The sequence below is a fragment of the Aulostomus chinensis genome, chromosome 4, assembly GCF_037954235.1.
Source record: "Aulostomus chinensis isolate RoL2024-O1b breed Wild chromosome 4, RoL_Achi_v1.0, whole genome shotgun sequence".
Taxonomy (NCBI): domain Eukaryota; kingdom Metazoa; phylum Chordata; class Actinopteri; order Syngnathiformes; family Aulostomidae; genus Aulostomus; species Aulostomus chinensis.
This window is the reverse complement of record NC_141323.1, coordinates 11,554,228-11,580,087: the sequence shown is the minus strand read 5'-3', so window position 1 is coordinate 11,580,087 and position 25,860 is coordinate 11,554,228. Positions and strand designations below refer to the sequence as shown.

Here is a 25,860-nt window from a genome sequence, read left to right as displayed (position 1 = left end):
CTGACAGAAAGGAGAAAATCCCTGCACAATTTCTACATTGTTTGGTTTCTTTCATAAAGTTCCTGGAGAAGTCAGATGTCAGTGGCCCGGCTCTTTATCTCCATTCACAATGGTAAATTAGCGGCCGCAGGAAAGCTGCAGAGGTATTCTATTGTGGCGGCCGTTCCTTAGTGTCGGGCCGTCAAGCAAACGGTGGTCAGCGTGGATTTATGACCGTCGGCTACACGTCTCCCTCTCAGAGCCCAGAGAATGGCGAGAAGCGTGGGGGAGCTGAGGCTGAGAAGCACGGCACACGAGGTAGGGACCCTGGCTCCTATTGTTGGGGGCCTCATGCCTTTGAGCGGGGAATCAAACGGTACCAGCTTTTCTGGTTTCCATCGCTGATTTAGAGGAAAAAGAAAAGCTTTCTGTGTTATTTCTGATGGAGAAGGAGGAGGTGGGACAAACAGGCGTGTGTAGGTGGGGGCAGAAGCTGCATCGCTATGGCAGCAGGCTTTGGTTCTTCTCTGCCTGCAGGTCTTTGTTTGGGAGTGGATGTCCAGCCATGTTCAGGACAATCAGGCCTTAAGAATGTGAGCAGGAACATAGCGCCAGCCAGGGAGGAGGCTGTGAATGGTCCATATGTGGCCAACGGAGCTCATTTTTCACCTTTGACGGGGGAGATGGGAGGCAGGACAGGCCAGCGGTGAGACTCCAGCTGAGGAGGAGGAGGAGGAGGAGGAGAGGGGGTACACTTTGACCCTGAGCGGTAAGTAGTCCTTTGAGGACTGGGGCAGGAAGACCAGGTAGCAGAGGGAAAAGCCAGCGCAGCAAGGCCGTGGTCAGAGTCCAAGGCTGGGCTGGGACCAGGATTGATGGGTGCAAGGGTGTTTCCTGATGGTTTTGCAGGTTGAAAACCGTCGGCAGGTTCGTCAGGTGGAGGATGAAACCTTGAAGCCGACTGAGGTGAGAGAGGCTGGGTTTGGACCGAGAGCTGCTCATCGATTGGGGGTGTTGCTGTGGATGTGGACCGGTGAGGGTTGGGTCCTGCTGGAGGAGGCTGGCGCGGGGGGGAAGTAACTCTGCCCTCTGGGTCAGAATCCTGGATGTCTGCAGCAAAATACATAGGAAAATGAGAAGCTAGCTTTAGCTAACACACCACTGCTCCACAAGACTCATGAACTTCCTCAGTTTCTGCGGTTCACTTTACAGTTGGAGTACAAAAACAGTGACTTTAAGTAACTTTACCTCAGTTTGAGCAAATGAATTGTGCACTTCTCATCTCTCAGAAAAACTCCAAAACTTTTCATTTTAGAAGTACATATTTGTTTAAACAATTCGATAACCAGGCCGAGAAAACAAAAAAGGGCTCTGACTGAAATACTTCTTTGAAAATGCTGGCAAATATATTATATCCTGTAATGGCATACTTCTGCCGGTGGTGAATTTATAGTCTCAAAAATCAAGGATAAACTTTCCGTGGGTTAATTAATATTCAGAATTAGCGTCCCTGATGTCAACGTGAGGGAGGCTAATGCTAATGCTAGTTGTACCAGACAGGTCGCTGCTCCTGCCACTGGCCAGGTTGGTGCTCCGGCTGAACAGACTGGATGGGGGACGACTCAAGTCTGACAGAGACCCGTGTGAGGACGTGGGGGATGGTGAGTTTGAGCACTTGGACCCAGCAGGGCTGAGTGGTAGCGTCCAGTCTGGTTCTGTACGAGACACCAGCGAAGGTCGTGGCCCCTTGGCCCTCTGTTGAAATGTGTGTTTTCCTCCAGGAGACACACGAGGAGAGAGGAAGGGAGACACTCCCACAGAGTTTGGGACACTTTGCTGTCTTCTAGAATCGGACAGGACCGTAGAAGGTGGATTCACGGAGGATGATGGTGGAGAACCAGGAGGTGGGTGACAGGGAACGACAACAACAGGGCGCCTTCGTACCGTCCCATCCACATTCTGCTTTCTTCCTCTGTCAGTTGGATGAAAGTTTCCTTCAACAAAGACAGAACAAATCAAGATCTATTTAATTAAAATGGACTTTATTTTGAGATTTAAAGCACAATAGACCTGCTCCTGCTGAATGACCAACATGGTGGAGGTCATCTTTAAAGCTGCCAGAGTCTGCTTGTGACATTTTCATTCCCACTTCCCTCCTCAGCTCCACAGCAAACACTTGTTCCCCTGCTGGGTGGGTCGGCCCGCTAACAAAGGCTGCCAGAGATCGCCTGCTGGAGCAGCTGCCTGTTTCCCAACTCAATATCCTCCTCAGTAGAAACCAGACGGGAGGGCAGGGGAGCACCGATGCACACAGACACTCTCACAAGGTGGACACGGCCGACTCAGATCACTTACGCTCAGACTTGTTTAGCCAACAAGTGCCGTCCATGTTGGGGAAATTTGGGATAAACCTTTGGACCGTTTCCACCGACTGACCGACCTACTGCCACTGCCACTGCGGCTCAGGGAAGCAACTTTAGTACTGGTGCTTGGAATGCAGTACAAATAACCAAACACATAAAGTACTTTTTTGGTAATCCATAACCTGCAACAAGGAGTTCTGTCGTTTGTTGGTTAGCAGGATTGCTCAAAAAGTCTGGGGTGGATTTTCTTGAAATTTGGCGGAGGAAGTGATCTGGATCTGATGGAATCTGAACACCTCGGTGGAGGTATCGAGTCTCCAAGTGGCCTTTAATTTCCTCTTTAATACTAAAACCCTGCTATCAGTCAGGATGTGTAATATTGGATGTTTCGCCGCTATCCGATATTTGATTCGGCTAACAGCTAATATTTACCAACACTGAAATAATCCGTAGAACAACAAGGAAATGAGACATGCACTTTTCGTTCATACCGACAAAGACATGGACTTCATGCGAATTTGAAAAAGTAACCCAAAATGTTGTTGTTTGTTTGTTTGTTTGTTTTTTTAAAAAAAGCTCATTATTCATTTATTAACCGCAATTTTCCCCATCAACAGAAGAATTATGGCACATCCTCAGGTCTCTGTTTTCTAGGCGTGATGCTAATGTTAGCTGCAGCTAGCTCCCATGCTAACAAATACGGTTCAGTCTCCAGCTTCATGCTCTACATTGCGATTGACGAGCTGTTCGGGGTCAATTTGAAGCAACTGAAGCCAGGAGACACTTGTCAGACTTATTAGATCACAAAACATGCAGTTTAAAACTTGATTTTACATTTATAAAGAGCTGAAACCAATTACATTTTTCAGTGCTGGTAAATCCTGTTAACGTGTTCCGGCTAAGTGACTAATTATTAGGAGGAAAGCCGTTCTTATGTCCACTGAATTACTTAAAAAAACTACTTGATATCACTCATTTACACTCAAAGACGTGTGAAAACGCCCGTAGAGACTCCGTCTGTAAAGCACTCATGCTCCTGTTTAATCCCTCCTTCTCCCTTCCTGCCGAACTCATTATCTCCGCGGCTCAAACTCGGAACATTTCCTTTCATCCCACTAAGATTCTCATCCACAAACATCAACTCCATTCAGCTCCACCCATTTCCCTTTCGCCTCCTCTATTCTCTCCCTTCTTCTTTGCACACCCCTTCTTCTCTCCCTTCTCGTTTTTTTTTTTTTTTTTCTCGACCGCTGAGTGTGTGTGCATGGGTGTGTGATGAAGGCGGCGGTGGCAGTGGTGGTGGTGGTGGTGGTGGTGGGGCTGTCAGACAATCTGCTCTTGTTTCCTGGGGGTCTGCTGCTGCGAGGAGTCAGCACGGGGGGATAAAGAGAACTCATTGGAGGGCACATTTCTGCATTGCTCCTCTTACAATGCCCTGCCATTCCCATCTGTTACACACACACACACACACACACACGCATGCACATGCAACAGGTCAGTGAATGTGTGTGTGTGTGTGTGTGTGTGCATATAAATGACATGTGTCAGAGCGCATGGCGTTGGGCGCGGCACGTTTCTTCAGGGTTCAGGATGATTGTGAGGAGGGTGACCACCATATGGTGGAATAATTAGTATTAGACCCCAGAGCTGAGACCCGCCCCCTCCCCTGCTGCCTGCTGAATGCAGAGCCCTGCTGGGGAGCTGAGGTGAGTCCTGGGAAAAATGCCTTCACATCAGAAGACCAGGCTCTGAAAGGAGCTGCAGGTCCCCCGGGCCGGGCCTTTCAGTCGCAGCAGAGGACCACGATAGGACCGCCAGGAGGGCGGCGCTGTGGGCACTTCCTCACCAGAGAGGACGGGCGAGAGTTTCACTTAACCAAACACAACCACAGAGGGAGATTAAGAGCTAACAGCGAGCCTGGTGGCCTTTACCTCCACTGCTCCAGGAGGGGAAGACAAATTCTTAATGAGAAGATTAAAAGGCGTCACCGCCCCCAGACACAAACACACACCTCCTGATGTTTGGGAGGTTGTGAAAGCGCCAGGTGTTCAGTTGAGTAACCTCACCCTCCAGCGTTTGGGGTTTCAGGGCAGTGGAGGGCAGGAGAGGGTTGGGGGTCCTCTCCTGAGATGGAGGCTGGGGTCTGGACGTGGAGCTCAGGAAACATGGAGGTCTGAGGCCTCCAGGAACAGATTTCATGTGAGACAGGAAGCGTGGACACACTGAGGGATGGTGACTGGGACTGGAACGTGTCTGGGAAAGGAAAAAAACTTGCAATTAGATATATTTAAATAGAATTAAATTAGTCAGCCGAAATATTACTCAAAAAGATGAAAAATTTAAATGTTACATGTACTTACCTTTAAGATGGGAATAATTTTCAAAAATGAAGTGACATAACGTGCAAAATGCAGCTAGATCATATTTTCTACACGCCAATCCTCTGAGAATTAAACAGATTACATAGAACAAGTAAATACCAAATATTTTGAAAATATTACTCATATCTCTGTACTTATACTAATTACAATGCCAGCGATACTTTTTCTATTTTTTTGTTGTTGCATAGAATCAAAAATAAATAATTTTCAAATCGTAAAAGTTTATTCTACCTTCACTCAGCCAAGAAAAAAAAAAAAACAGGTCTAAATAATTTTCTCGGGAGCAAAAGCACAAAAAAAAAAAAAAACAAGAAGAATAAAATACAAAACCTAACTGTTTAATGAATAAAGAGATAAAAATATTGAGCCAATAAAAAAAGCCTTCAAAAAGAGTTTCAGCACCAGTTAGGAGGAAAAAAGGAGAAGATGAAATATCGGGAATAAAGTCGGAGTGAAGCAGGAGGAAGGGTTTTTTTCCATTGTTTTGCATTTTGAGAACAAAGTTGATATGGAAGCCTGACTGATATATTCTCAAGAGGGGGACTTTCATCTGGAAATGTCCATTTTAATTCTACAAATTCTGCCTGAATTCTCAAATTGCACAACTGAGACAAAGCGTCTCCCTCCTCTGAAGGAGTTTGACTTTATTCTTGACATTTTGACTTCTTTGTCAAACTGCAAAATTAAAAAAGAAAATCATCCAATTGTCTTTTCCCTCCTTGTCCCTGAACCCAGTACTCCATTTAAAATAAAATAAAATAAATCTGTATATAATCATATTGAAATAATATTATATATTGAGTTTTTGATGATTAAACAAAACAATAATTATTGCTGTTATGTATTTCGATCATTTTAGTTCGTAGTGAGCAACCAGTCCTTGTTCGATAAGTCATTCTGTTCAGAAATGAAAAGTCAGTGGCTCTCATCTGTGTTGCAGGCAGGCCCAGGAGGTGTCTCTACTGCCCCCTTGTGTCAACTAAACAGAACACAGACTTCATCCACAGCCTAAAAAAGGAAAAATTCAGCTTTCACCTTCACTTTGTTCTCCTCCTCTTCCACCTGCAAGTCACGAGGCTGAAAATGATCTCATAAAACTCCTCAGAGTACACTGACGGGACACGGGAGATTAAAGCCAGCGGGACAGTCAATAGTGAGAATGTGCATGGACGCCCGTCTGCAGCACGCCAGCCGGTGAAAACCAGCGGCCGAGGCGGTGACTCATTCAGTGTCTCTGTGGCCTTTCAAGAGCAAACAATAGTAATAAATGGCCTCGTGATCAACACACACAGACACTGTGCTTTTATTTGTCTTGGATTTAAACGCCATCGGAGACAAAGTTGAGCTCCTCACCCTTTTGACACACAATAAAAACAAACAGAAAACGCACGGATACACCATCTGTGTGTGAGTGCAACGATGAACCAGAAGACCCTTCAGACAGAAGGGAAAAAAAGAGGGGGAGAGAAAGGAGGAGGAAGGTGGGGTCACTGTCTGTGACTCACACAGGGAGGATCAGCTTTTAAATCCCTACACCATCTCCGCTGATTCCCTTCCCTCAGATGTTGAGGCTTTAAAGATTGGCATTCTTCTGATATAAAGAGAGAGAAGTGAGGTAGAAACAGTAGAACAAGAGCTTTCTCCTCCTCGCTCCTCGTCCTCCCCTACGGCCTCCTCATTACCCGTCACTCACAGCCGTCAAAAGGCTGAGGGGGGCTTTGTGAGGCCAGACTCGGCGAGTGCCATCAAACCTGTGACCTTCTCCGGAGCAGGCCTGGACACGCGCGTGAACATAGGTCGCTGCTATTACACCCAAAGCTCTTCTAATGCGTCCATACACGCAATAGGGGACGATGCTCTGAGTCCAAACACACACACAGGGCCACAACCGTCCATACGAGGAGCTGTTGACACTTTCCGTCGGCGGCAACAAACTCGTCACAGGTTTTTCCCGTTAAAATCCCTCCTCTGCTTCCCTCCTTTCTCACTCTGCCTGAGATTCTGAGAGCGTTGCTGCTCTCGGTGGATGATTCAGGCCCCCTTTTTTTTTTTTTTTTTTAAACGCTGATTCCAATCAGACTTCCTGTGCTGGAGTTTTCCCGCGCAACAAAGGAGTTTTTGTTGTGTGCACTTTCACTTTTTATGCCCAAATAAAGTTGCGTACTGTCTCTTGCTCCTGTTCCCTGCTTCAGGATGTTAGGAAAGTATTTTGGTGACTTGAGAGTTTCAGGAAGCGATAAAAAAAATCGGTCAAAACTGTTATGACAAACGACGCCGTGATCATTTTTGTTTCCTGTCTGACTGACGAGGAACGTTTTTTTCCTGCCAATGACTTTCACTTCAGCTGAGCAACTATATTGAAAATGAAGTTCGGGATAAGGTTGGTTATTATTCTTTAATAATTAACCTAATTTTCCCAGGGATGAATGACAAAGAGTTCTGTGCTACGCCACCGATTACGGAACAAAGAATTAACATTGCGGTAACACATCGGTGAGGAATAAATGTCCAGCTGTAGGTTATACTGTAGTTTCTGGAGACACTCAGAACACTTGTGTGGGCTCCCCCGGGCCCCTGCAGGCCCCCAGGAAACAGGCTGACCTCCTGGCGTCAGGCAACCCACACGCTGTCCTCACACAGCCAGAACTGGCTAATGTCATTATGGGCCTGTTTGTGGTCAACAGCTCCCTGATTGAGATGTGCAAGTAGTGCTGCTAGATGAATGTAGGAAGTCTATTAGTTAGTCCGAGTCCCAGATGGCCTGCAGAGGACAGACGTGCGTGTGCTCCTTCACCCCCCTCGCTGCTAAACACACTCTGATACACACAAACGCAAGCATACATAAGCTGTTACAGACACACTTAATTACACTGCCTCCGAGTGAACCCTCTGACAGGCGGACGACGTCCAGCAAAGACAGAAGTGTGTCTATGTCCCAGTGTCTGCAAGAACAGAGAATTCTTCACAAAGCTGATGCACAAGAAAGCCAGGCTTAGGCCCTAACAAGGTTAAACCCCTGAAAAAGAGTGACTTTTTAAATCATGGAGATTTGTGTTTCTGCGGGGTGTAATTAGCTTTGCTGCAGGGGGAGGAGGGAGGGTGGATGAAGGAGTTGGGATGCTGGTGAGGGGGCCGGCGAGAGGCGATGACAGTGGGGTGCATTGTGGAGTCCGGCGGATTCAGGGGAGTAAATCTGATTATCAGCTCGTGTCAGAAGCCAGGCTCAGATGCAGCTTAGTATTCACAGCAACTTTCTACTTTTGATGGTGAGACAATGACCCTGCTTTTCAGGCCCACGCAGCACCAGAGGGCCCGTCGACTCTTTCCCCTGAAGCCCACCGCATCCTGGAACAAGGCACCACAACACAGTGAAGGCCAGGATGACACCACTCCAATTTACAGGCGGCGGCGGAGGGAGGCACTCCAACCGTTTACTTCAAGGGAACAGTGCCACATTTGAGGTCAGGTACTGCGATCAGGCTGTTGATCCTGTTACCGTCACACCCACCTGATGCCCTCTAGTGGTCACAGTAATCACAGTGGAGGTCACAGTGGATGTTTGGGTCAACACAACAGCCGAATTCATAGCAGGAGATTGGTGTTAATTTCCAGTTTTCAAAAACAAAACCAACCCTTGATCTGCACCTGACCTCAACCACGTGGTACAAACACACAAACTCAAAGACAGAAGTACCTGCGTGTACCTGAAAGGGTACGAGTGCAGATAATTTTTTACTCTTGAGTTTATTTTGTACCCTTTTAACTGGCAAAAGAAGGTGTACTTCAGTATTTTCAAGTACTGTATTGTCGAGGCACCAAATGCACCTTTGAGGAAACATTCTTCAAAACTTTACCTGTAACTTCCTGTCAGTTCGACTCTCCACAACGTAGTTCTGACCAGTGGTTAGAACACAAACCTTTCCATAATTCCTACTTTTTGTACCTGAATCTCATCAGATCCGTATTGTTGGGCTCTCAACATCGTTATTTTCAGGGTGCAAATTGAAAAAAGTGTTGTGAGAGCAGCTTCCTGAACGTTAACAGCTAAACCCTAACACAGAGTTGGGGCAAATCCAGGGTTTGCGTTTTCATTTCGCCCGGTTACTCAGGGATTTTTAACACTTCAGATGCGTGGGAATTCCACACGGAGCTTCAGGGAGCTGTTCTTTCGCTCTGTCGTAGCCTGTTGAGATGGTTTCTGCTTGAGCGCGTTCCACACTCTCTCTGAAATTCCAAGAAGAAACTTCATGATCCTATTGACCTGTCCTCTCCAAAGAGGAGCGTCGGGCTGAAGCTGAGCTGCGCTCTGCAGACAGGATCCAGGACCTCCACGATGTGGACCGGCACTAGTTTGTTTGTTTGTTTGGACCGACTGTGACATGACGTAAACAAATCTGACATTAAATATCTACACTGTTGGGTTTAATGAACATGAGGTTTTAAATTCGGCGAGCGTGATGACGCCCTTGGCCTTTCACGGTCCTGCTTAAGTCAAAAGCCACGTGAGGCTGCTGCTGCAACCGTTAAACCTGGGTTGACCTTGTGCAGAATGTGTTAAGGTTGGGTCTGAAGGTCTGTCGCCTTGTTTGGGCACCTGTGCATTCTGACCTGGACCGTCCCATTGCAACTCGTGTCCCGGGTGACAGGACGGGAGCTTTGACGCCTATATAACGCAGGCCGACGGGTCAACAGCCTCTTGTGTGCTGTCTGTCTGTTTAGACAGGGACACCCTTGTTGTAAAAGATGTGTCACTGTATGAGCGAAGCAGATTTACCATCACAAAGGCCTCATGATTTATTAGATATTACCGTAGCGGAGGAGCGACGGAAAGAAAGCGAAGGCCGATGCCAGGCCCGATGGACCGGCTGAATGCAGAAGTGCTGAAGGCAGTTGAGGATGTAAATGAGGCTGTAAGGACCAGCCAGTGTCTTTGTCTGCTGACTTTACTTGTTTGTTTAACCAGAGGCCAAGACAGGAAGCCAGCCCACACAACTCTGCTGTCTCCATGGCAACCCCACTGTTAATTGTAGCACATCCACTCCCAGACTCTTTTGAGTAAAGGGGAGAGGTGGGGACTTGTGATTGTTGGAAGAGAGAAAAGGGGGAGTTTGTGTGTGTGTGTGTGTGTGTGTGTGTGTGTGTGTGTGTGTGTGTGTGTGTGTCTTTCTGTTTGTTTATTAGAGGAAAAAAAAATCATCTATACTGAGATTCATTTCAATTTCTCTGGAACTCCTCAAGGAAATGCAACTTAAAACTGTTCAATATCCCATCAATAACCATGCAGACAGTAAATTTTAAAGTAGAATCGTGTGGTTTTGCTGAGCAGCGGCGCCCTCTGCTGATGCACCAAGTGAAATACAGGATGCTGGTGCATTCAAATTTGCAGTGAGAATTTGAGAATTGCAGGGTACTGCACGATTGCGACATGATTTTAAGGGACTTTGACAAGACAGGGACAGAGCATTACTCTTTGGAAATGTTTCACAACTCCATCGACAAAATATTTTTTCCTTTTTTTTTTTTGTAAAAAAACAAAAATTGTGAATGACAGACAAGTCATGAATGGAAAGTAACACTGAGCCTCAGTGGCTCTCAAACACGAACCAAATTGCATGTTCCGCTCTGGCTTTTAGCACTCACAGTGGCGCGGCTGAGTCCCTTCTCCCACAAGACGGCCTTGCTGATAAATGACACATAAACGGGTCTCTGCAAGAAAAAAGAAAAAAGGCAGAATAAAATATTTAAAGGCAGCATTCACATTTTAAAAGACAGATCAATCAAAACACGGCAGAGATTTATCAGTAATGAACTGGTTCTAGTCACGCAAAGTGTAAACCCACGCAGCACGAGGGGCCGTCACCAGTTTGACCCCCACCAGCGCATTAACAACCCCTCTGTCTTGATTACTGAGCTGCTGTGAAACACTCCCAGAGGTTCCAGCTACCAGAGCAGAGGACTCAATGATAGACTCTGCTCTCCCACGCAGCCACTCTCCTCCATCTGCTCAGTTTACAAAACGTCTGTCTCTCTCTTTTTAACTCAAAGCTTCCTCTGGATTGTACTGGTGGTCTTACAGCCGGGGTGCATCAGTTTAAGGGAGGGGGGCACTGTGTTAACTCATCCATCACCGGAGACACATTATCAGCAGTCAGCACAGCAGCTCATCCATCTCTCTTTGCAACTCCTGGCAGCTCCAAGAAGCACCGAGTCCGCTCCAGAGTCGGTCCACTCCAGGGTGCAAGAGAGCAAATCCTCCCAGGAATCACCCTTCATTCATAGGCCGTAACCTCAGACCAGGGTGGGTGACAGGGGGCAAGGAGGACTCGCAGGGTGGGAGGACAATGCTGCTTGATGCGTGTTTCCTTTGGAGTGCGCTGGTGTGACGCTCTCTGCCAGCTTGTGCCAGACCATAAAACCCAGAGGCGAGAGGGCTGCATCAGGTCAGGCCATGTCCTTGCTTTTGTAGCCATTTTATTTCACAGAGCACATCACGTATGATTGGGCACATCACGCCAGCAATACCTCACAATTCTTAGTCCCTAATAGATGCCTTAATTGCAGATGAATAATGAACAGAGGGGAGCAACAACCAATTTCCCAGTGAATCATGGGTGCTCGTGGCCAAATGAACTCATTACTAATTACATGCTGAATGCAGAATCAAGTACATGTTCAGTCAGTAGAGGATGAAGTGGCTGGGGGCTGGGGAGGCCTCAGGGAGAAATTCAATCAAATAGATTGTTGGACATTAACAAAATTCAAACAAATGCTCGCTGTAGCCTTTAAAAACCCAAAGAAAATAAAGGAAATATAAAAGGATCTTTGTGCTCGTAGCTGTTTGAACCTTTTGAAACTGCTCATACGTCTCACAAGGAAAATATTCTTTATATTTTTGACAGTTCTTTGAGGGGTTTAGGCAGCGACACTCACAAAGAGCCAACACCGTCACTGAGGGCCAAAAGTGGACCACATTTACCCAACAACTTCGGCTTATGATGAAAGATAAACCCTAGATTGAACAAGACCTGGTCCCAACCTGAGTAGGACAAGTCTGGACCGCGTTGTTCAGCTCCGGAACATTTGGCCATTTTGACAAAGGGTGCCTATCATGTGAATCCCTGGATATTAAATGTTCCTCTGCATTTTTCTACCGTGGCCCTGGACACGATCTGTTCTTAAAATCACTGGAATCATAGCTGCAAACACATAACTCGTAGGCCTCATCTCCACACTGTCAGGCTTCGAGTTTGCAATTTTCATATAATACACAGAAATAATTGTACATAATTTGTGTTCAATGCCCGCCCAATGATGGTTCTTTTGGTTGGTTTTTTGTCACAGGGATTTGTAAGAGAGGCGGCACGGTGGTGCAGTGGTCAGCACTGTGGCCTCACAGCAAGAAGGTTCTGGGTTCGTGTCACGGCTGCAGCACGGGGTCTTTCTGGGTGAGTCTCCATGTTCTCCCTGTTCCTGTGTGGGTTCTCTCTGGTACTCCAGCTTCCTCCCACAGTCCAAAGACATCAAGAGGGGACCAGGTTAATCCAGACTCTAAATTGACCGGGAGAGCCAATGGTTGTCTCTATGTGTTGGCCCTGCCATGGACTGGCGACCTGTCCAGGGTGAACCCCACCCCTCGCCCGTAGCCGCTGGGATAGGCTCCACCCTCCCGCGACCCTTAACAGGAATAAGTGGAAGAAGATGGACGGATTTATTTGTAAGATATTTACATGGAACGTTCCAGAAGAAACTGCAGACGAGGTAATGGGTCTATGATTTAGCTCAGTTGAAACCTGTTGGCGGTACCTCAACGGTCAACGGTCTGAAATCTTTGGCAAACTTTCCAGGTTTTTTTTTTTTTTTTCACGCGATCGCCGCACAAATGGCGCACCTGGATCACTCCGGGACAAACCCGTTCCTTGTGTTTGGCCCATTGCTGGCCTGGCTGATAAAAAACAACCATGTTCCCTTGTAAAGCTGCTTGTTAGACAAGGTCTCGCCTCCATAACCCCACAGACAGTTGGTCCTAAGTGATTGCTGTTCCTCTTCTTGTTCAATTCAGATGATGAGATTAAGGAGATTCCTAGCAGATGGGATTTCCATGATGCATGCGTCGAAGGCATGAATACCCCGTTTTCCACGCAAACTCCTCCTCAAGGTGCTTCCTGTCAGAGTCATCGATTGCAGTGCTGAGTGGGCCGGCAGGAAGGGCTGTGCTGCCGGTGTGGGCCAGCAGGGGGAAATGCGGGTAAATATAGTCAGCTTTATCAATAATGAGTAGGTGGAAGAGGTCAGATCAAATTACCAATTTAGAGCTAATCACCAGAGTGGTGGCTGGTCTTTGCTTTATCCCCACTCTGCTTTTTCCTCTCTCTCATGATTCCAGCCGCCATCTGTTTGTCTTTCTCAGGGGAGCCTTTCCTTCTCTCCTGAGCGCTATAGTGGATGTTTTATTAATTCGGTTTCACCTGATTACACCCTGTCTGTGAGTCAGGGTACATTAATAGGCATTTAATCAACGTTTAATTATGAGAGCAGGCCCCAAACAGGGAGCCAGAGAGCAGAGCTCCATCCTGGGGAGGTCAGCACCAACACGCAGAATTAAAAACTGAAAAACTAGCACCGACAACTTTCACATGCACACTACTATTCCACTTTACAATGATCATGTAAAGAGCATATTCCAGTTGGGTTTTCCAAACTTTGTCTTTTCCCCAATTTAACATTTTCAAATTAAGTCATGGGATATCTTTGTAGACTGCTAACAAGTGAAAGAACTTTTTTCATTCACCTCTCAAAATGAGTCGTGTCCATGAATCTTGCGTCGTAACGAATGAAGGAAACAGTAGGATGAGAGGAATTAAAGAACAGGAATGGAAGTTAAGTAGTTTTTCGACTGTTTGCTTGTTTTGTGGTGACATTTTCAAGGATTAAGAAGACTTTGAATGTTTCTGGAGAAGCGCTCAGCAGGCTACATGCTAGCATTTAGCTAGCACAATTCCGCATACAGCCGTGAACAAGAATCCGTGTCACACGGCTGCAAACTGCTGGAGGGGACAAAAAAAAACAAATTTCTAAATCTGGAGAAATGACGAATTCCATCAAATGACCCTTTTAAAAGTCAGAATTTTTGTCATTTTAGGAATAATAGTAGAATATTATTGTGCATCTAAGAGTCTTGATTTTTGGAATGAGGGCAAAAAACAGAATTATAGCGGAATACTATGTAAATGGCCCCAGAAATGTAAATGTAAACATGGTCAATGAGACAAAAGAGCTACACACTTGCTAAAGCAAGACAAAACTTAAAAAGCACACCACAGGATCTCGACAATGCGGGGCAACACAGCAGATGCGCAGATCCAGTTCAGAAAACAATCACGCCATCGGCAGAGCTATCAATGGCCAACAAAAGGCCAGGGTGACCACCTCAGCATGGCTTTGGCCAGGTTAGCGCCACAGACAGAAGAAGGGAGCACCCAGATTGAGGGAGAGAAAGCCCGGGGTCAGCTATAATGAGCCATGAATGTGAGCATCCGACCAATCCTGTTTAATGGGGTTCGTCCCTGGAAAGGTTTCTGTCCTGCCTCGCGCCGGTGTTTGTGTGTGTTCACGTTGGGGTGCGGGTCAGGGGGCTGCAAGGACTCTGTGACCCTGAAATGAGCTCCGGGAGTCAGCAGGGACCCCTGCTGGTAAAACAGAGCTCCTTTTATGCTTTAATCTGCAAGCAAGCGGATCAATATGGCAACTATTGGCGCTGGGATTGTGCGCAGGAGTAAGCGGTCCAGCCATTTTAGATGTCTCAGAGGGGGTTGGCGCACTCTTGACAAAAGCACAGCCTCACTGCAACCACCAGCCACAATGACCTGTGGGACGGTGGCACACCAGCGGCTAACCTACTTAACATTCATTAGTGTCAGAGAGGTGGACAGATGCTCCGGCTCTTACGGATCTTCCCTCTCATGTTCTCTACATGGGGCTCATTCACCAACGTTTGACATGTCTTTCATTTGGGATATTGGAGTCGTGGGCAGTGGCGGCGGCAGGCCACTCAGCTGTGGATTTAAGAAGAGCTTGGGTGGGCATGGATGAACTCACCCTGTGCGCAGAGCAGGAGGCGTCAGGCGGCCAGGTGCTCGTGCTGACGGGATGTCTGGGCCGAGCCAGAAGCCTCCGAGGACGCTTGAAATCCTGGTTTCTGGACGGTCGGTCTGAAGCTGTTCTTGACATATCCAAGAAGCTTTTGTCTTTCAGTCAAAAGTTGAACCATTCCAACAAATAAAGGGTTCAACAAAGCACCTTACCGCTGAAGAACTGAGGCGGCTCTCTGAGGGAGGTGAAAATATGCGGTCTATTTAAGTAGCTTTTTGCTTGTTAATAATTACCATCTTACTGAGCTGGTGAGACACTCATGCAGGCTAGTTTACTGGCCACAAAAGTGCATCCCCTTCGACAATATCTCAGGCTACTAACGCACATCAGTGTTCCCTACACAAAAACAAGACCCACAATTAAGCAGCGACCAGCACTGTCGCCCCACACAGTGACAGAGGCCAGAGCACGACCAGCCAAACAGAGAGGGGGCTTTCAGGCGAACTCCAGACACAACATGGATCAGGTTCTGGGCTCTTCAACAGAAGCATAAATCTCCTGGTTATAATTACATTTCAGGTCATATAGTGGCGAGCTCTGTGGAAACAATGGGCCCAATCAATTCTGCAAATCAGAGCTCAGCAGTGTGTGTGTGTGTGTGTGTGTGTGTGTGTGTGTGTGTGTGTGTGTTGTGAACAGCCCTCTATCTGTATCTCCAAACAAAGCTTATTATCTAGAGTGAGTCCAGGGCTGGAGGCTCTTCGGCTTCAGATTTGTAAAGCAGGAAAATCCAAGTAAATCCTAGTATAATATTAACAAGAGCTGCGGACAAGTGAAGAGTAGATTTCCATGGCAACCAGGCCACAACACAAACAGCCGCATAACCCACACAGAAACGTGTTTGTCGTGCTGATAGTGAAAATAATTTCCCAGACTTTCACGAAAAGGAGAATGTGTGATTTGGCGGCACTGCTTGTGACGCGTACTTTCTGGGGCCATTTGAGATGAAGACCTCCGCTCTGTATCTCCGACGGTAAAGCTCCCTCCGCCCGAGCTCTCCCCCTGTTCAGCCCTTACAGGGGCACTCCGGTGCACTTTGGGTAATCCAGATGCTACAATACCAGTTGCTAAGACACTGCAAGAAAATGCAGTGGGTAGAGAAGAAGTATGGTTGGAAATCGTTGTATGTTGGTGGCACAAAAGGGAATTTTTTTTTTTTTTTTTTTTTGGATTCTGAATGTTGGAATAGTCAGAGCAAAGTCTGTAATTTTAGCTAATTGTCTTGTGTCGTATATGTAAACTTTAAGTGCTAATGTTAAAGGTTTTCATTCTACTTTTAAACCACAGTTGGCTTCTCCTGATTTAAAAGCAAAATTGTAACATTTGGCTGAAGACAGCAGCCCCGGACCGGCCATCAGGAGCACCAGTAGTTACCCTGGTAGTCTGGCCCGCTAAGTCCCTCACACTGCCAACAGAATCGAGGCAGCTCGACACAGAACGCCATAGTAATTATGTTACAAAGCAGATCCCAGATGTATGATAAAGAATAACCTGACAGAGCTTGAAGATGAATGATTGACAGGGATGGAGACAGGAGACGGACGTTGCTAAGGGAGACTCATGCAGGGAACAACTGCACAATTTACACATGCTAATGCACTGTAGATAACATTAGTCCCTAAAACATGGAGTTAATTTTCATTGTTGAATGTCCAGTTATTTTATTTCAAAATCAATGAATATGTATGATATGAGTTTCAGAGCCTTCATGTGACTTAAAATGGGTTAGGTAGTGACGTTAGCATAACGTTAGCTTTGTCCTTCCAGAATAATTTCAGCTTTTTGTTGTCAGTTATAGAACTGTGGTGAAGATTATCTTGCTAAACAAAATGTGCAAGTCTCATAAACTTTTGTTTTTCTGCCAAATAGATTATTTAGTTGGTTTTATTTCCAGTCTTTTTTGTGTTTTTGACAAAGAAAATCTAAAACACACAAATAAACACATACATCAACCAACAAAAGCTGACAAAGCCTCTCACAAACATATAAAAATACCATTACAAGGGCTTTCATGCTGGGTTAAGGAAGGCAGCCAAGCCCACTGTGTGCTGCCCTTTGTCGGCTTCGAGACCCAGAATCAAAGAGCGCTGACCTGTGTTGGCTCTACCCGGCAGGCCTGCGGGGAGTCCAAACCCTGGTTGCCATGCCATGCTGGGATCCCCCCAATCCACTGCTCCCTCCAGCCCTCACCCCCCCTCGGTTAGTTCAGTTATTTCCTCTCCTCATCAATCTGTCAGCTAAGCCCTTTGACGCGCAGCACAATATGGTCCCAGTATTTCTCACTTCATGCTCTCTCTTTCAATATGGTTGCAGCATTTTGAGATTAGTCTCCTCACCCCTGGTGCCTCAGGACCAACGGGGGAGTGGATGGCAAACATAGATGCTCCAAGCGGGTTTTTTGGACTTTATTTTTTTGCAAATTTCATGTTGTGACACTTTGGCAAACATGGACTAAATGTCCGTGAACACTGTTTGTTCAGACATGACAACCAGGTTTTATTTTAACAGATAAAATTCTGTTTGAGCTTAAAGATGCAGTACAAATCTTAAGTTGGCAACAGCCGAGTTGCTTTCGCAGTAACATGGACGTGCTGTTTTTAGGAACCCAGCAATTATTTTTTCAAAAGGCGGTAAAGTGACACTTAGTGCAGGACATGCATTATTTTTTTTTACTTTCCAATTTATTAGTACACAAAATAACGCATGATAGCAGCCACAATAAATCCTTCCTCTTTGACAGCTTCATTGTAAGGTTTTGTTGTCGTTTTACTTTTGTTTAAACCTGACATGTACTTCTATGTTAACGGGAACTTTAGAGGCTGTAATTTTTGGTCCAGTTGCTGACGAAAAGTTTCCACTGGCACTGAACATTTTAATATAATGTATAATTTCATACAAATTTGTTTGGTCTGTTATTCCAGTCCATCCCTTTTATTTCATGCACTGTCTCTTTAAGTTTTTAAACTTTTACCCCACTGCAGTTTTTTTGTGTGTGCAAACTTATGAACTGGGAGCTGCTTCGTCACCTTTCTGCAGTGATCAGAAATATGAACGATGAGCGTGAGCTGAGAAAAATCGAAGCCCCCAGTTATGCTCATGAATGAGATCAGATAAAACGGGAGTCGTGCCCGCTGACGATTTCTGTTGGTGGAGGTACAGATGAAAACGAGAGATAGAATCTTTTTTTTTTCTTTCTTTTTTTTTTCGGATCCCCGCCACTGGATTGGACTCACTTGAGGACAGACCATTCAATTTATTTTCAAGTAAGGATGAAAGGAAGACCTCAAACTATGCGTGTAGTCCATTCACTGGTGACGCTCTTTAAAGAAAGACAGCAGAAAGAGTTGGACAAGGGTGGAGGGGTGGAGTGCTGCATAAATTTTATATACACAAGGCAGCAGACAAAGTGATTGTTGCTTCCCCAAAACTTTTCTTCTCCTCCAGAAAACACTTTCCCTGTTGAATAGGCACCTATTAGTGACTCCATTATGGGCACAGGGCTCTTGAATGGCTCCTCACTGTGCGTCTTTATCATAGTCAGGCCACGAATACAGGCACCCCCCACCTCCTGCAGCCCAACCAAGCTCCTTACAGCCTGTTTTGATAGGTGCTGCTGATGATGGGTGAGGTGGCGGTCGGGTGGGGGGCTGCCACTCTCGCCCCCCGTTGTGTGTTCCAGGTGTGGTGGGTTAAGCGTAGCACTCTGGAGTCTCCATTGTGCTCCAATTTTTTTTCTTGCCACTTGTTACAATAAAAATTGGATGCAGTGTTTTACATGCATTAGCTGATCTCCATACCCCCCCCCCAACCTTCCCACCGCCCCTGCTGCACCCCGTAAAAACAAGTCAGGCCTCCAGCAAATCGCTGCACACCGCCTCCAAGCCCTGTATTGTTGCTGGATTATTCAGGAGTTAGCTGAAAGAAAGAGACAGGGAGAGTCTGCACTTTATCTCCAGGGGAGACAGGGGCTAAAGAAGGAGCTTCTTTAGAGGAGGAGTGAGTTACTGCAGCGAAAAAGCCCAAAACACCTGCAGAAGACAAGCACGAGGAGGCAAAAGACCCCTATTGTTTCTGTCCGCCATCGAGATGTGGATGTACAGTAGGTCGGCCGGCCTCCCTGAATGGAGGAGCTTCTGTTTATCACCAGCCTGTCAAGTAACCTGCCTGCTGTATTGACAGACCCGTCAGCAAATTCACAAAGTGAAAGCTCGATTGGAAACTTTGAAGTTATGTGTGTACGTGTAGTTGGGGGGGGGGGGGGGACTTTATGATGAATATGGAAGCATTGTTCAGCCATGCTTACCTCCACAGGGAACCATCTGCTCCCTGTCAATGCATCACCTGCTCGTCTGAGCCGTCTCCGGGGCAACAAGGGGTGGGGGGATTAGGAGAGGTTATGGCTTTGATGGGAGGGGCCGTCACTGGGGACAGAGCGGAGGTTTGCTATAGGAGGAGAAGGAGGATGGAGCAAGGGAGCTGACGGCTGAGATGTTGCCGCGTGAATGTCGCCCTCTGCTGGCCGACTTCTTTATGGCAGGAACCCAAAACTCACTTGTCATTTTTGGTGGTGATGGGAGAATTTAGTACAAAAGTCCCATAAACAAACAAACACTATCCTCTGATGCATGCAGCTAGGTCGGCAAAATATCAGGAACACCTAGAGAGGCCACCTGATCGCCAGGGGTTTACGGTGAAGATCCCCTGGCCCACCAGAGACGGTCAAAAAGTCCTGGAGGAAGACCACAAACCCCAATTTGCTCCTAATGAGCTGGATGGCACTTCATTGGCTCAAATATCATAACAAGAGGGAATCGATACCCTTTTTCTCCTCTGTGCTGCAGTAGGGAACTGAGACTCACGCCAGTTAGCTTAGCACCATGAATGGTAGTGGATGGGAACTGTTAGCGTACCTCCATAAAAAGTTTGGAAACTTTGTTTTCCCACAAGAAATAGTCCTCTTCCAAGAAAGGCGACAGGTGCTCCTCCTGTCGTCAACAAATGTTTGCTTTTGGGGTTTTTTTGTTGGCCCGATGTTATGAGGAGGCTTTTGGGGCATCAAATCACTACACCCTGTCAGGACAGTAGTTCAAGTTATGTATTTGATTTTAAAAATTAAAATGTCTCGTCATTTTAAACTAACTCATAAAGAAGTTTTCCCACAACCCTTGTGATATTAATGTAGGCAACGACTGGAGAAAAGGGTGTTTGATGACTTTGAAGGAGGTATGCTAACACTTTCCATCCACTACCATTCATTGAGCTAAGCTAACTGGCATGGGTCTTAAAGGTATCTTCTTGTTTGGCTCTGGGGAAGATAGTGAATAAGCATACCAACCCCCCCCCCCCCCCCCCCCCCCCCCCAGCAGACTCTGAACTATCACCTAATGGCTGGTGGAGTCAGATGATTGAGGGATATTTTAAATATAAAGCCTCTTTGCCTTGTTTACGATTTAATAAGTTCCAACTTTGTGAAAGTAATGAAATGAAAAACGGGTAAGGTGAGATGCGTCGCCCCTGAGGAAATTACTTGTCACATCTGAGCGTGATGAGGAGCTGAGGAGTGACGCCGAGTCTCTGTGTTTGGCGTCCTTGCGGTGGAGAAGCAGCAGTGAATGGCGGTCTGTCATAGGGTTGTCATTAGCTCTGTGTTCCTCCACCAACAGCACACGGAACGTTCCGCCTGTGAAAGCTGGATAAACACAGGCACGAGGGTACAAGGCAAACACGGAGGAGTTGAAATACGGCCGATGAACGTGACAGCCAACAGCGCCTCACTGTTGGCGGCGCTACAAGAACGACGCTGGCACAGTGGCTACGTTAATCATCTAAGACATGTTTGATCTAACTTCACATCGGTTTTCACGGTAACCTAATTTTTACTGACTCAAAAAAAAAACATGTTTGTTCGCAGTGGCACGGTGGAGCAGTGGTCAGCACTGTGGCCTCACAGCAAGAAGGTTGTGGGTGGAGCCTCGGCTCCATCACGGGATCTTTCTGTGTGAGTCTGCATGTTCTCCCTGTTCCTGCGTGGGTTCTCTCTGGTACTCCAGCTTCCTCCCACAGTCCAAAGACATCAAGAGGGGACCAGGTTAATCCAGACTCTAAATTGACTGTAGGTGTGACTGGGAGAGCCAATGGTTGTCTGTCTCTATGTGTTGGCCCTGGGATGGACTGGCGACCTGTCCAGGGTGAACCCGCCTCTCACCTGAAGGCTGCTGGGATCGGCTCCTCCCCCACCACCCTTAACAGGATAAGAGGGAGAAAATGGATGGATGGATGGATGTTTGTTCGCTGGAGGCCAACAGAAAAGTGCCAAACGTAGAAGCATAATAAGATTTGGCGTAAAGAAGGAGGCACTAATTTGCTTCCCTTCCGTTAAAAATCACCTTTTACATCGGAGGCGGCGTGAGGCCAGAGGAGCCTTGGGAGGTTGTGGGCTGGTTGTTTTGTTTTTTTTTGCACACTTGAACGATCACCTGGAGCGAAAGTCTGAGTGACGGGTGAAAGTGACCACGGCTGCAGGGAGGAAACACCTTTTATGTGAGTGCGGTGACCCAGCACCCCCCCCCCCCCGACAACAACGACATCATCGCTTGGGAGGAAAGAGGGAGCATTTGGATCACTCTCGCTTCACATCATCAATACACCCATCTCAACCACCCAACACCTCAGCTGGGACCTCCACCCCCCGTCACTCCTGAGGACACCACTCCCATCTTATCTCCATCTCCACCACATGTTGTTTAGGGAACTAACAAGATTACTCTCACAGCCGATAGAAAACACCGGCTCCACCTGCGACAGACACTTGGCCTCTTCCTGCAAAGCTCCTTATATCTAATCTGATCCATCGCAGGAACAACCGTAAAAGTTCAGACACACCATCTCCACGAGTTGTGAGATTTGTATCTCCACCAAAGACCTGAAGTACGGAGTCCTACAGTAGTACAGAGAGAAAAAATAAATGTCTTGTGGCCATGAAAGAAAATAATACATATATTTTTGGACCTCACTTCACGTTGGATATTTTGAGGCCACAAATAAAAACTTGCTCCCTAAATTGTGCGACTTTGAGGCAAGTAGATACATCTCTTAAATTAATTTGGGGGGAACAAGATATAGTTTATACCCTCGAAAGACTTACTCTTTTTAAGTCTTCAAGATAGAACTTACATGTCATGTCCAGGAGGTATAATATTTCCCTTCAATTTATTTGTTTTGAGTAAAAAATGCAAATTGTTTCCTACATCAAAATTAAATGAATCTGTGGCCACAGTATATATGTAAAAAAAACATCTTCCCTCCATGTGCTTGTTTAATTTGCGGCCATGAGATAAAAAGATGACTTGTTCCCACACTTTGGTTAAACTGTGGGAACAAGTTATATCTTGTGGCCTCAAAATAACTCACTAAAGTTAACACTAGTTTCCTCTTGTCACTACAAAATGATTAAATTGAGGAACCAAGTTATGTCTTGTGGACACAAATTTATTTAACTGTGTCATAAATACGGCCGCTCCGGGCCTCCGTACCATCACTGGTGTTGGTTTGGCTGTTGGTGAAATAACTCAAAAATGTGTGGATGGACTTCAGTGACATTTGGTACCGAGATTAACCGAGGTTGGGGAACCACTGACTACAATTTGGAAATGATCGGGAACTGGATCTGGATCTGATGATGTCATACCGCTGTGTAGCTTCTAGTTTCGTCGCTGGTAAGTATTGATTTCTCTTCTCAGCAGAAGACGTCAATAAGGATGCATCGAGACGTGTGAAACACGCTAAAGTAGCTCAGGAAGGGGTCCCTAAAAATAAGCATCTTCCTGGTACCGTGGCCCCGCTCATATTCTCAAGTCACTCGGTGACGCCGGGCCTGACCGTGAGCCTCCCTGGTTGAGATGTGGATCCTGGGAGAGTTCCTGTCAGGGCCACGTGTAGCGGGGATGTGGTCCAGGGACGGGGGTGACTTTCCTGGGTGTAAAATTCAATTATCCAAGGGGTGAGTGTGTTTGAGCGTGTCTGTTAAGAGCGGCAGGCGGACGGCTGCCCGTTCCCAGCGTGCAACAAGGGGGTTAAGAAGCACAGAAAAGCCTCCATTATGCCCAGTGAGAACGGCCCATGTGGCGGGCTGCACGGCCCCCGCTCTCATTCACTCCCCTTTACAGCAACCCCAAAGTTTCATTCTCTTTTCTCAGCTCCTTTTCTTCCTCCCCCCTCCTTCCTCCCTCAGAAAAGGGCCTCTACAATACTGCTGGAAGGCCGGAGCAGATTCTTCAGCACCCCTGCGGACAGCGAACATGTGGACAAGACTCACAGGACGTCTATCAACAAGTCCATTAATCAAGCACGTCTCATGAAAACACAATTAGGAAGCTCGCGACTCTACGACACATTCTCATCTCTAAGAACCCCCGCCACCCCCTCACAAGTCACCTTCTCAACAGCAGTTTTGCACTTTGTGCAAAGAACTTCTTGCATAATTGTGTCAAAACAAAAATAAAGTCTATTTTTTACAGTGAAGGCAGCTGCGACCTGTACAAAAAAAACAAAAACAAAAAGAATTCCTTGCAGCCTGAAGCCACGCTGGTCTTGCATCTGGCTCAACAGCAGAGTGAGCCGGAGCTCCAGCGTGTGAATGAGTCTGAGGCCCTACGGAGGCAGCCATTGTTGGCGCCCGCTGCACCACTTCTCCCGATAAATGAGCAGTAAATGACGCAGTAGGGAGCTCTCATCCCCCGAACAATACGAGGGAGCACCGAGGAAGGCCGGGAGCGTTTATCAGCCCATCATCAGAAACACGTCCCACACTGGCGCGTCGCACTGGAGACCAGCGCAGCTGTTCTCTTCATGAGCGCCGTGGCAGACAAGTTCTCAAATATCCAAGATTCCTGAATGCTTCTGCTGTTGAATATTTTAATTTAATTACGTTTGTCTTTCATAGCATCTTATCTGTGTGTGCGTGTCCCTAACATTTAGTGAAACAACACAGATTTTCATCAATCACACTTTTACCTACTTTTCATTCATATATTGTGCTGCCGTTGTGACCTTTTGAACTTTGGAAAACCAATTTCACAGTTCACCTGAGTACAGGTGGGTTTCCCCTGCAGACTTGGAGATTTTCAAAAATCGGAGTCCACTTTTTTCAGGTTTTAGCCACGTTACCTCACTGACAGATGGCCGTCATCGGTGCTCCGGCTCAGAGTCGTCGTGCTGTTTTGCCGCCGGCGTGCATTAAAGGCAGAAGTCAGTCAGGTGCTTTCAAAGCTTCTGCGGAAATCTTCAGAGGAAACAGAAAGTCAGAAAGTCAGACGCAGAGTATTGGAGGTACTGAAGTAAAAGACAACCACTCATACAGTTGGGGGCCCATTACAGTATCTGTGTGTGTACGCACCGTCACAGCTGCTGGGGTTTGATCATTTTGCAGTTCCCTGACATTGTTGTGCTTGAACAATCTGAGTTTTGTAGTAAAGTGTGTACTGGGGGATGATCATGAAGTTCTAATAGTCACCGCGTGGAGATGGACAGTTTCCTCTGGTGTCCTGTTGTCCTCCACTGGACGAACCCATCAGTTTATCCGCCTGTCACTTGTTTTCCTGACAGAGACATCAGCTCCCCTCAGCTGCTTCTTCATCATGTGCATCTGGGCGTTTACCAAGCCTACGCTGCCCCCGTGTGGCACCTGTTGCTCCCCTCAGCGTCAGGTTGGACAACGCTCAACCTCAATCTGAGCAAAAAAAATGACACTTGATGATGCTTTCTTTTAATTTCAAAGATTTCTGGAATTTCAAAATAAGATCCTCTCCTTGTCCAGTCTTCTCTGACCACTCCTCCTCTGGTCCTCATTGGTCAGAAATAGTTTAGGATCCAAGAGCAAATTGAGTTTACAATAAATGAGGCTGCGATAAGAACCCAAATTTCAGCAGGTTTCAGAATAAAGGAGATGCTTCATGTGGTGTTTTTGGTTTTTTTTTTTAACTTTGAATCTGGGGCTGCACGATGATGCAGTGGTCAGCACTGTCCCCTCACAACAAGAGGGTTGTGGGTGGAGCCCCGGCTGGAACACAGGGTCTCTCTGTGTGAGTCTGCATGTTCTCCCTGTTCCTGCTGGGTTCTCTCTGGTACTCCAGCTTCCTCCACAGTCCAAAGACATCAAGAGGGGACGAGGTTAATCCAGACTCTAAATTGACTGTAGGTGTGGCTGGGAGAGCCAATGGTTGTCTGTCTCTATGTGTTGGCCTGCCATGGACTGGTGACCCGTCCACGGTGAAGGCTGCTGTGATAGGCTCCACCCCACCCCCATCCCCCTGGTGACCCTTAACAGGATATCCAGTAGAAGATGGATGGATGGATGGATGGATGGATGGATGGATGGACTTTAAATCTGATTTTTTTTCCCCCTTGGAAGTCAAAAGTCTTGTTGGGCAGGAGGTCAGCTGCCAGTCAGTCGTGCAAACCTGCCTGCTGCCTACGGGGAACCAAACCTGAAGGGCAGAAAACAGGATCATTTTCCCAACACAGATTTAAAGGGAGGTGTAGTTCATTGAGGAGTGCTCTCATGCGTCCGGCTGAACCAAGAGAATGAGAGCAGTCAGCGCTGGCGTGAAGGAGCCTTTTATTCTTATGCACATGATGAGAACAGTTCGAACATCCCAGCGGCCATGTCGGCTTCCTCCTTGATAGTCATCCTGTTGTTTTTTGTTTTGTTTTTCTTTTAAAAGACAAAGAGAAATATATTTCTCTAAGAGGAATACAGAGAAATTTCCCTTTCATGCTCGTCCTGTAATGATCCTTGAGTGACCCAAGCGTCGTGCCAACAAAGGGACGTAAATCCTCGACAACTTTGACATTTTAACTTTAGATGGTTTTACAGTGTAAAAAAATACAAATCTGAAATGAAGAGTTTTTGTGTCCTCAGGTGAAAGGTGAACACTTTTATCACCGTGAGTTTTTTTCCATGCTGCAGGAAACGCTGCTGATCCTCAGTA

The 25,860-nt window shown here is 46.7% G+C and overlaps 1 protein-coding gene across 1 annotated transcript in view; it reads right to left on the bottom strand.

Moving 5' to 3' along the window:
- Positions 1-24,915, bottom strand: part of LOC147262690 (uncharacterized) — a 59,809-nt gene extending 34,894 nt beyond the window's left edge. The window contains exons 1-6 of the mRNA XM_086201802.1: positions 24,267-24,915; positions 24,038-24,152; positions 10,364-10,429; positions 4,409-4,595; positions 1,533-1,973; positions 649-1,089 (exon numbers count right to left, since the gene is read on the bottom strand). Of these exons, the coding sequence (XP_086057928.1) occupies positions 649-1,089; positions 1,533-1,973; positions 4,409-4,541 (1,015 nt within the window). The 5' untranslated portion in view covers positions 4,542-4,595; positions 10,364-10,429; positions 24,038-24,152; positions 24,267-24,915. The remainder of the gene's footprint in view (positions 1-648; positions 1,090-1,532; positions 1,974-4,408; positions 4,596-10,363; positions 10,430-24,037; positions 24,153-24,266) is intronic.
- Positions 24,916-25,860: the final 945 nt, after the last annotated feature.